This window comes from Caretta caretta, chromosome 1, assembly GCF_965140235.1.
Source record: "Caretta caretta isolate rCarCar2 chromosome 1, rCarCar1.hap1, whole genome shotgun sequence".
Classification (NCBI taxonomy): Eukaryota; Metazoa; Chordata; order Testudines; family Cheloniidae; genus Caretta; species Caretta caretta.
This window is the reverse complement of record NC_134206.1, coordinates 284,755,024-284,767,137: the sequence shown is the minus strand read 5'-3', so window position 1 is coordinate 284,767,137 and position 12,114 is coordinate 284,755,024. Positions and strand designations below refer to the sequence as shown.

The 12,114-nt window shown below is 40.0% G+C and overlaps 1 protein-coding gene across 6 annotated transcripts in view; it reads right to left on the bottom strand.

Moving 5' to 3' along the window:
- Positions 1–12,114, bottom strand: part of CAPS2 (calcyphosine 2) — a 55,633-nt gene that overhangs the window by 26,273 nt on the left and 17,246 nt on the right. For all 6 annotated transcript variants that reach the window (XM_075124355.1, XM_048835745.2, XM_048835746.2 and 3 more), the window contains 5 exons: positions 8,716–8,783; positions 4,868–4,987; positions 2,116–2,190; positions 1,223–1,318; positions 1,020–1,113 (listed from right to left, as the gene is read on the bottom strand). In XM_075124355.1, coding sequence (XP_074980456.1) covers positions 1,020–1,113; positions 1,223–1,318; positions 2,116–2,190; positions 4,868–4,987; positions 8,716–8,783 — 453 coding nt within the window. The remainder of the gene's footprint in view (positions 1–1,019; positions 1,114–1,222; positions 1,319–2,115; positions 2,191–4,867; positions 4,988–8,715; positions 8,784–12,114) is intronic.

Genomic DNA, 12,114 nt, shown 5'->3' with positions numbered 1-12,114 from the left:
TAGAATATGGCACATTTCTAGTTCAGTACTGAAAACACAAAACATGAGATTTTAAAAGTTAGAGAATCAGTAAGTCAAATTCTATGCTAGCAGCTGTACTTATATGGAATGAACATGAATTCCCATCAGAATCTGCATATCTGCCACATACCTAGTGATCTAACTCACAACTTTGTTCTACTTGGCCATCAGGGCTCTCTCCCCTTCCACAGTTATGCACTTTTGTAACAACAATATGTTTACAAACCCCTTCCCAGCTGCGGCTTTGTGCCCGCTGGTGGAAAAAAGTAGAACACGCAGCCTGTTTTGAGACTACCACTGACATCTCTAGTACTTGGCAGAGAGTGGATGCTTTTATATAGAACAATGGTTCACACTAGAACTGGGCAGGAAAGGGTTTTCCCATCCTCTAAAAATCTAAGATTTCAATGCATTTGCTGTTTCACAATACGAAATACAAAAAGCTTTCACAATTTTAGGCAAAAAAAAAAAAAAAAAAAGAGCATCCATCGCAGAATAGCAGCCCATTGGTTAGAGCTCTCATCTGGGATATGCGAAACCCCGGTTCAAGCCCCTGCTCTGCCTGATTTGGAGCAGAGACCTAAACCTGAGTCTCCCACAGCACAGCTGAGTGCCCTAACCATTGAGCTACTGGCTATTCTGGGGGTCGCTCTCTCTGAACATTCCATCCTAACCTGAGAAATCAGATTCAAATAAACTTTCATTGAAATTGACATGTTTCCACAAAAAGTTTTGGTTGTGACAAATTGGCATTTTCCAACAAAAAATAAGTTAGTCGAAAATTCCTGACCACCTCTAGTGCAGACTCCTTAAGACTTAGGGCCTCAACCAAAGCAAGCTGAAGTTAGTGGAAAGACTTCCACTGACTGCAGCATACTTTGCATCAGTCTCTTGAATGCTAGATTAGAGTCCCTGCTTCAGGCCAGAATTCAAACAACCTAAGTGGCATTTCCAAATCATCAGCAGAGTTGATATATTTTCAACAGAAAAATACTTACAACATAAAAGTCACTAAGATCATATTGTTGTCCTTTTCTTTGTCCATGCTGATGACTATAAACTCCTTTCTGAATGAAAGGTAGGGCATTTGTTCTGTGAGATGATTTAAAATAAGTTTAAATAATTAAACTTGAAAGTAAATTCCTCTGGATATATTCTGGAGAATTTTTTCTTGAGAATTTTTAACATTTATTTAACCTACCTATTTTTTCCAAATTGTCGATATTCATATACAGTAAGAGATGTGTCATACATAAAAAAGAATCCAATCAGCTCTCTGCAAGCATCACGCCCGTTCCTACAATGGTAATTGAAAAGCAGCATTAGAGTTTTGTGTTTAATGTAATCTATTTCAAACTGAAATGGGATGACTATATCACTATTTTGAAATATACATCTTCAGCAGCAGTTCAATGGCAAATGCCCTACAATATTATTATAATCATTATTTTAAGAATATTACTGGTTTTGATTGCTTTAGCTTAATTTGAAATATTGTTCAATCTAGCATGTGGTTCCAGTATCTAAATTCAATTTTAGGCTATTTGTCTAAAATGCCTTCCATAATCAGGTGTGCAGCACATGCAGACAGCGTTTTCACAACTCAACCGACAGATTACATGTATTAGGACCAGCTATGTTCATCATGATCTCTGAAACAAATGGCTGAATGCTCAGCTGCATCCTGAAAGCACTGGCTGCAGCAAAAGACATCTGAAAGGAGTCCTTTATATAACCCTGATTCTTGGGTCAAATGAGCCTCAGGGCTGTTCTAAACTATGTCAGCATATAACAGCCCCTTAAGAAAATTAAAATTACACATATCTGTGTAATGTACAATAGAGCCCTGCATGGGACTATTTTTAATCTCGCTCCCACCCACTCCTGCTATTATGGCAGCGGGTTCTGTGGGACCTGCGAGATCCCAGTCTCGCTGCAAGTCTCTATACTAGATCCATGCAGGACTCTGATGTACCTATTATAAGCACATACTTCTCACCAGATGTGTAATGTATTGCAATTATTCCAATATGCAAAAGAAAATAATTCATTACTCACAGATTTAAAAAGGAGTTCTAGAACATTTATGATTACCTTGATAGAATTCTGCCATCAAAGCGTAACTTATTAGAAAGCACATTTTCAGTTAATGCCGATCTGGTCCTTATTCTGTTAAAAGAATTCAAGACATTTATCAACAGATATATTCCAAAAATGTAAAATTTTGCATTAAATATCAACCATTTCTAGAACTACCAATAAACCTGGATTGTGGTAACCTAGTTATGAGTTGATCCAGGTTACCCTTCCCAGTTGAGTCATAAAGCAGATGAAAAAGCTGGAATTCAGGGAGAGCAAGTTTGGATATCTTTGGGGTCAATGTTACTGTCACGGGGTGCTCCACTCAATGCAGATCTGGTGCCTCCTCCTGGTCACTCTGGTGATTAGCTCTGGAGGACAAAGCCACAGCCCACAGTTTGTACACTGTGACTCTGACTCTGGTCTGCAGCTCCTCTCGCTCCAGGACCCACAGCACCTCCTTTGTGACTTAGCCCTCCAGCTAGATCACTCAGCATTCCCTATTCCAGGATACAGTCCATTAGCAGTCTTAAGCAGTCTTCTCATTCACTGCCTCAGTTCTATGTCACGCACTCAGCAGCTGGTAGGGGAACCTGGGTCTGCCCTCTTCTCCGGGTTTCAGTCCAGGGACCGTCAGCTCAGCAGTTCTGGGCTCCCTCTCGCTGGCCTCACTGCTCCTGGACTGCTTCCTACACCCTGGTTCCCCTTCTTTCTCTGGGTGTACCAGCTCAAAAGCTTCCTCCTTCTTCCCAGAAAGTGACTGCTGCCTGTCTTCCTGAAGCCTTGCCCAGCAGCTCCCAAGCATTCCTCCTTCTTCCCAGGGAGTGACTGCCCTTTCTCAGCAGCTGTCATCTGTAGCCCCCTACCTGGCTTTACAGGCCCCACCTGTTCCTGCACAGGTGGGCCTGCTTGCAATTACTTAGTTCTATGCACCCTGGCTCTTCCTCCAGGTGCAGCCTGGGCAGTTAACTGGCCACCTTAACCCCGTCAGACCTACCTGGGGTGGACATCCCATCACAGTTATTTAGATGTGCTAAGAAGAGTTACAAATCTGTTGACTCTTTTTCTTCATTTTCCTTGGTTCTCTCTTGAGGAAAACCAATGCTGGAAAAGCAATACTCAGAAAAATAGTTCCTTAAGAACTTAACAAACCTTCTACTTTATCTCAACATTGAAGTGGCATTCAATACTGGAGCTGAATGTGGATTTACAATGCTGGATTTCAGGATATGCAAGTTTAAGATTGAAGAGCCCCTGGGGAATGGCTTAACACTCAGCCTCTGAACCAGAAAGGGTGACTTAAATCAGTCCTTACTATTGAACTGCTCTTCAGCATGGAAATCATTTGGCTGCTGATTCCTGACGTAGAACAACTCCAGAACCTCTCTATATAGTTAGGAACTTATTTGTTCTCATCACCATAGTAGCAGAATGTCCAGTCAACATCAGTTTCAATTTCTCTAGATCAATTTTACTCAAGTAGAGGCATACCCTGTGGGGAGCACAGAGACTTTCCGAGGGGGGCTGGAGCAAAACTTTAAAATTGCTCCCCAAATCACACCTTTCATTTTTTTTTTAAAAGCAAGTAAGTCTCTTACAATTATATTGAGTACTTGAATGCAACTGATGCAGAAATATCTGCCTACATTTGCAGAGAGCCTAAAACAATAGCTCTGCAATGTGGACTGCCCCATCCATTTCAATTGGTGTTAACTCAGATAGCAGTGACAATATTTTAAATGTCAACTATTTCACTGGTCATCAAAAATGTAAGGATAGAGAGGAACTATGTACATCAGCACCTCCTGAAGTGCTGAAGTGTGTTGGGTGTAGGGGAGAGGGGACACACAAAGATGTGTAAATTAAGAGGTGCCATGGATTGTTAAAAGCCTGCACAGTTGCCTGGGAGGACGAGAGGGCAGCTGTCCAGCTTTTAAAAGCTTTGGAAACTCTGCTCTAGAAGATCTGTACTGTGGGACAATACCCACATAAGTTTAAGATGGTTCTTCCACATTCTACATGTGCTTTTGGTAAATCTTTACACTCAAAGAATCATCAGGAAAACAACATTCCCTGAGGCAGAAAAAGCACATTTATCTGTGACAGTCACAGTGCCACTGCAGGAAGGCATGGCTTGAAGCTGTTGGATTCAGCCATAGTAATGGATAAAATACATAAAATGGCATGAGGAAGGCTTAATGGAGGCCTAAAACCAAAACCAACTAAAGAGACTCAAAAAGAAAAAAACCTATCAAAGTGTAGCAATAACTAATGCTAAATATCATACCTCCAAGACTACATATATAAGTAAAAATCCCAACCTTTCCATGAAGTGGGGCTGATGGGGCTAGCATTGAGCTCCTGCTCACTTCCTACAGCAGTCAGAAGTAAATGAAAAGTTGGAGCTGTGCACCCTTTTGAGCACGAGGACACATGTAAGATGTGTGTGAAACACAGACACTGCTATCTAGAAAGTTCCAACCTTTTTTATCCCAGGCATACAAAGTACCCATAATGAAGATCATACAGGCAGTACTCAAAGAACTCACTGATCTTGTTTTTGCACCTCTAAAACTGGATGGAACAAACTTTACTACACTCTGCAAAAGAAAAAAAGAGAAAGAAAACAAGACAGACCAAGCACGAAAAGTTTCAGCCTGAAAGGAACAGGTTTTGCTAAAGTTACGACTGGTTGAAATTAGGGCTATAAGCCTGTAGCTCAAAAAAATCCCAAACCACCACCACAAAAAAACAAAAAAACCCTTACTTTGTTTCATGTAATGTTCTTTTTCTAAAGCGCAATGGTGCTGTCCCAAGATCTGCAAACGTCCGATCTCTCTGGTAAGTACCGATATTTGTACTTTGCTCTGGGTCACTTATTACAGCCCTCAGCGAAAAAAGGAAACAAAAAACATTACTCTATGGCAGAGGTTCTCAAACTCAGGGGCACCTCTCCCGGGTGTGTGTACGCAGAATGTATTCTGGGGGGCATGAGAAGCTTGGAGGGGGGAGGAGCTACTGAGCACATTTTACCCACAGTAATTAATAGTTAGCAAAGCTAATTTCCTCCAGACTTATCAGGTCCTCAGGTGGTGCTGTGCATTTGACTCTAGATGGTTCTGTGCATTTTGACAGATTTCTGTTAAATTTGCATAGTATTATACAAAATCACTGCCATCTGTACATTAATCTGTTTGCTACAACATGGTGTGCACATTTAATTGTAAGCATCGACCACAATCACAGTTTTGCTTTTGCTCTTATTACAATGGATCACTGACTCTGTTTGACTAAATACCTTACTGTTTTCAAATGTTTAGTGAGAGTTGCATGTTGATTATTTTTTATCGGTGTATGTGTTTGGGCGGGGGAGGGGGCTGTAAACTACTACAGACACAAAGAAATGGGGCACAATCAAATAAGTTTGAGAACCATTGCTCTATGGTAAATATAAATTTGTAGGTTTCAGAGTAGCAGCCGTGTTAGTCTGTATCCGCAAAAAGAAAAGGAGGACTTGTGGCACCTTAGAGACTAACGAATTTATTTGAGCATAAGCTTTCGTGAGCTACAGCTCACTTCATCGGATGCATTCAGTGGAAAATACAGTGGGGAGATTTATATACAGAGAATATGAAACAATGGGTGTTACCATACACACTGTAAGGAGAGTGATCAATTAAGGCGAGCTATTACCAGCAGGAGAGCGGGAGGGGCGGGGGGACACCTTTTGTAGTGATAATCAAGGTGGGCCATTTCCAACAGTTGACAAGAACATCTGAGGAACAGAGGAGGGATAAACATGGGGAAATAGTTTTACTTTGTGTAATGGCCCATCCACTCCCAGTCTTTATTCAAGCCTAAGTTAATTGTATCCAGTTTGCAAATTAATTCCAATTCAGCAGTGTCTTGTTGGAGTCTGTTTTGAAGTTTTTTTGTTGAAGAATTGCCACTTGTAGGTCATCAAGGATCTACAACCTATCCTGAAGGACGACTCATCACTCTCACAGATCTTGGGAGACATGCCAGTCCTTGCCTACAGACAGCCCCCCAACCTGAAGCAAATATTCACCAGCAACCACACAACAGAACCACTAACCCAGGAACCTATCCTTGCAACAAAGCACGTTGCCAACTGTGCCCACATATCTATTCAGGGGACACCATCATAGGGTCTAATCACATCAGCCACACTATTAGAGGCTCGTTCACCTGCACATCTACCAATGTGATATACGGTCAAACTGGACAGTCTGTACATAAAAGAATAAATGGATACAAATCAGATATCAAGAATTAACACATTCAAAAACCAGTTGGAGAACACTTCAATCTCTTTGGTCACTCGATTACAGACCTGAAAGTGGCAATTCTTCAACAAAAAAACTTCAAAAACAGACTCCAACGAGAGACTGCTGAATTGGAATTAATTTGCAAACTGGATACAATTAACTTACGCTTGAATAAAGACTGGGGGTGGCTGGGCCATTACACAAAGTAATGACTATTTCCCTCTGTTTATTCCTCCCCCCGCCGCTGTTCCTCAGATGTTCTTGTCAACTGTTGGAAATGGCCCACCTTGATTATCACTACAAGAGGTTCCACCCCCCATCTCCCCCGCTAGTATAACTCACCTTACCTGATCACTCTCCTTACAGTGTGTATGGTAACACCCATTGTTTCATGTTCTCTGTGTATATAAATCTCCCCACTGTATTTTCCACTGAATGCATCCGATGAAGTGAGCTGTAGCTCACGAAAGCTTATGCTCAAATAAATTCGTTAGTCTCTAAGGTGCCACAGGTCCTCCCTTTCTTTTTATAAATTTGTAGATCACTTTTGTTCTAACTCTTGTAAATGCTAGGGTAATATAATCATACTTCACAGGCTGGCATTATTTGTGCATACCTAAGATATATTAAGGAAAATAAGCCTAATAATCAGTTACTTCAAGCACAAAGAAATGCAAGAATGGTCCATTAGTGCACATCTTATTGTGTTTCATCACATATACTTTTAAATAAGAAAAAAAAATTAGAATGTATTTTGCAATCTGAAGCAGCACAAAGTTATTTTCATTCCCTCTGTCCCTGCAAAGGCTCTATTACTTTCCTCTGGTTCTTTCCAGAGACAGTCAGTGCTGTTACTTATACTGCTGGGTGAGGGTCACCAAACAAAAGCACAAGACCCTTCCTCCTTCAAGGCACTGAAATGATGTCTAAAGTGCTCCAAAGACCTGCCAACTCATGGGTGTTAACTGCCTAGTTGTGGGACATTGGCCAACTCCATCTCTCAGAGCCAACTCTGTAAAACTGGAACAATACTGTCTTACTTCAAAGGAGTGTTGTGCTGATTAATTCATTAGTGCCTTTCTTCTGAGAATCTCAAATTTTTAAAACAGTAAAGAAGTATAATGTATTACAAAAGGCACCAATATATTTTGCAGAAAAGCATGCAATTAGCTCTCAAGAGTGTACTGTAAAACACTTAAAATTAGGTTTCAGAGTAGAGACTGTCCGGTTTGGCCAATGTACATGGCAAAGGAGCATTGCTGGCACATGATGGCATATATGACATTGGATCTACCAAGCCACATCTACCAATGTGCTATATGCCATCATGTGCCAGCAATGCCCCTTTGCCATGTACATTGGCCAAACCGCACAGTCTCTACGCAAAAGAATAAATGGACACAAATCTGACAGGAATCATAATATTCAAAAACTAGTAGGAGAACACTTCAATCTCTCTGGTCACTCAATAACAGACCTAAAAGTGGCAATTCTTCAACAAAAAAACTTCAAAAACAAACAGACTCCAACATGAAGCTGCAGAACTGGAATAAATTTGCAAACTGGATACCATCAGATTAGGCCTGAACAGAGACTGGGAGTGGTTGGGTCATTACAAAACCTAAACTTAATTTCCCCAATTGTAATTTCTCCCTACTGTTACTCACACCTTCACATGCATCTGATGAAATGGGCTGTAGCCCACGAAAGCTTATGGTCTAATAAATTTGTTAGTCTCTAAGGTGCCACAAGTACTCCTGTTCTTTTTGTGGATAGCAGACTAGCACGGCTGCTACTCTGAAACCTTTCACAACTTCTTGTCAACTGTCTGTAATGGGCCACACTCTTACCACTTCAAACGTTATTTTTCCTCCCTTGGTCTCCTGCTGGTAATTGATTTAACTCATTAGACTGACCTCACACTTGGTAAAGCAACCCTCCAACCTTTCATGTATTTATACCTGCTCCTGTATTTCACTCCATGCATCCAATGAAATGGGTTCTAGCCCACAAAAGCTTATGCCCAAATAAATCTGTTAGTCTCTGAGGTGCCACAAGGACTCCTTGTTGTTTTTACTTAAAATTAGAGTGCAAGTGTTAATAAATTTTAATTCTGAGAGATACTTACATCATACTTATAGCATTTAAAATTAGAAGGCTGATCATTTTCGTCCCATAAATATTACAAAAAAATTAAAGAATTTAAAGAATGTTCACAAATTTTAAAAAAACAAAACAATACTTCCTTCACAAGGTAGGGCACACTTTCAGATAGTTGATTCTTCTACAGTGTTAACTTGTAATTATACTTTGTATATTCTCTTACCTAGATAACTGATCCACCATCACTTGCTCTACTACAGTTTGCTTTCTCCTCTCTGCAGCTACATCCTCCTGAAATGAAAAACCCATTAAGAGCCTATGAGATACAATAAACACTTCAGAAAATAAGATGATTTTCAGAGGGTGCAGTTAAGCAATATGGAATTTTCAAATGTGTCATTTCACTCTCTTACCTTATCTTTTTTTTAAAATCAAGAAAATTATACGGTGAATGAAGTTCAGTTAAATTAGAGCCACATAATGCATTCTGATACAGTTAAACTGTTTACATATGCACTAGCTCTGTGTAATTTTATTGTCTACACATAAAGGAGAACTCTAACATTTATGCGGAGGGCCAGATTTCTTTATATTTGCTCCCACATTACTTTCAGTGTATTATTTAAAGTGGGACAAAGCATAAGAGAAACTTCCCTCCCTATCCAATGTATCACAGGAATCAGTGCAGATACAAATTATGATTTCAAGCAAATGAAGATTTACCTCTACCAATTTGATTTTGTGTTGTGAAAGATTCTTCTATGATTGTCCACTCAATTATGTATTTGAAAGCAGGTCAGCTATGTGCTGGAATATTCTCCTCCTGGGATATATGACAACTGGAAGAGTCTTACAGGATTCACCCTATTCATTGGACAGATTATCCCAACTATTCTTCCTTGCTAGTAGTGGGTTTTACTCTCTGGCAAAACCCTATCATTTAAAATATATCAGATTTCTGAACTTCTCTGCTGAATTTAGGTTTTCCCTTATTTCCATGACATTTACATAGTTTGTTTTCTTGGGAAGACAAAGACATTGTACAGTGTTTTTTTTAATGTAAGCTCCCAACCCAATCTGTATACCTGTGATCAGTTATCTACCTCTATCTTTGCTGTCGCTCCCTCTATCTTAGTGCAACTCTATTTCACTAATGTGCTAAATACAGAGACAATCTGTGCCTGAGAGAAGCTTTCCTGGGTAGGCATTTTTACATGTGCAAGCCAAATTCTATACAGATCAAGTCCTACTATAGTTGAAGAGGATGAAAAACTGGTTGCCAATCAAACACCAGATAAACTTTAAAGGATAATCACTAACTTTACCAAAGTTGTTATAGGGTTAAGTTGTAAAGGGTATAATGCACAAGTCTCCCAGTAAGTCAGTTTTGCTCTCTGCATAGAGAAAGCATTGTACATCACCTTTGTGGGCCTAATCAAAGCATTTGACACAGTCAGCAGAGCCAGTCTATTTGCAATACTAGGAAAGACAGGATGCCCATCAACCCTGTTAAATCTTATACATTCATTCCACAACAACATGAGAATAACTGTCCAGTTTGGCGAGTCCACTTCGGACAGCTTTGAGATGAAAAGCAGAGTGAAGCAAGGATGTGTTCTTGCCCCTACACTCTTTCGAATCTTCTTGAATTGTGTGTTTAAGGACATGAAAGATGAAGTGTATCTCCACACAACATCAGATCGGAAACTCTTCAACCTCTCCCGACTTAAGTCAAAGACCAAAATTAAAAGGTGCTAAACAAGGAACTTCTATTGGCTGATGATGCTGCTCTCACAGCCCATGATGGAAATCTACTACAAGAAATCATGAACCGCCTTTCAAGTGCTTGTCAGGCATTTGCTCTCACCATCAATATAACAGTTGTGTTAGGACAGAGGGTTCCACAAGATCCTTCAATTACCTTAAATGCAAACCAGCTAGAAGTAATCCAAAAGATCAGCTTGTAGGTTTTACAGTTACCACCAACTTCTCACTGGATGAAGCACTAAAATGTTTGCATTGGAAAGGCTACCACCACATTTAGCAGACTAACTAAAAGAGCATGGAATAACTCAAAGCTTACCATCAAGACCAAAATGCTAGTGTACCAAGCTTGTGTCCTCAGCACTCTCATGTATGGTGGGGAAACATGGACAACATATGCTTATCAGGAGAAAGATTAAACAGTTTCCACCTACATTGTTTACACCGCATACTCAACACCAAACTGCAAGATACAGTCACCAACGCAGAGGTTATTCAAAGGGCAAATTTAACAACTGTGACAGCCCTGCTCAAGCAGAGACGACCGCGCTGGCTGGTCCATCTGAGTAGGTTGGAAGATGGACAGATACCCGAGGACATGCTATACGGGGAGCTATCAGAGGAAACAAGAACAGCAGGATGTCCCAAGCTTCACTATAAAGACACATGCAAGTGAGATATGAAGGAATTTGGAATTGATCCTGACCAATGGGAAATCTTGGCAAGTGATCATAACAAGAGGCTCCATCATCTCCACCAGAGTATCAAAGTCTATGACAGAAGCTGGCTCCTACAGCTGGAAGATAAAAGAGCCCGTAGGAAGCAAGCAGCTCCCAACCAAGATACATACATTTCCAATAACTGGCAAAGATCGTGCAAATCTCAGATTGGATTATTCAGTCACCTGAGACATTGCAAACCATCTGCATCATAGACTGCAATTCCCACTATCTCTCGCAGACGAAAGGATGCCAACACTATCCAGTAAGTATGAATTACCACTTGCCAGAATAGCTAACTCAAATTCATCACAAACTGTTTATTCTGAGCAGGCTTTTTTCCTTTCTGAATTACTAATGTTTGGTTTTTATCTGTGATGCAGTCAGGTGTCACAATCATCAGTGCATTATATTAAGTTATTGAACATATACATCTTTTCCCATTACTTGATCCAAGGGATAGGTTAAAAGTAATTATATACTAGAGGACAAAGTGATAACTGTAAGCTGTAGACTATGGAGCATTTCCTAAATGCCCATAGATTTCCACACTAAGACTCAAGCAGTGCATGTTGAGAAGGGAGAATCCCATTTTAGTGAGTGAAACTTCAACATCTGAATTTCAATTCAATGCCAGAAGACTTTTTTTTTTTTTTTTTTTTTTTAAGTGCATCCTTCATTCAGCTGTTAGAGAAATTCATGGTAGGGCTGTTACAAAGCTATTGAGACAAGTATTTGATTTCAATAGAGATCATAGGACAAAAAGAAGAAACTCTACTGTGAACAAAATAGCCTTTTTATTTTAAAGGAATACAGCTTCTTCTGCAAAATTCTAACAATATTTGGTACAGTTTGTGTGATTTGCTCCAGGATGACACCACAGTCTTCCTTAAACAGGAGAATTCTCATTTCACTCATTCTTATAGATCATTTAGATATTCTGCATAGTAAATATATACAAGCCTTCATATTGCACTCGTCACCATAGTATCCAAGTGCCTTCCAGCAGTGTGTTTAGCCAGGTGACCATACATCTGTTATGTATTGTTTGCTCTCTCATTCACTTCCCAGAGGAAGAAGCGTGTGGAATGGTGTGCCCTGGTTTTGTAGGATGTTATTGTTTTCTTAGACATACCTGT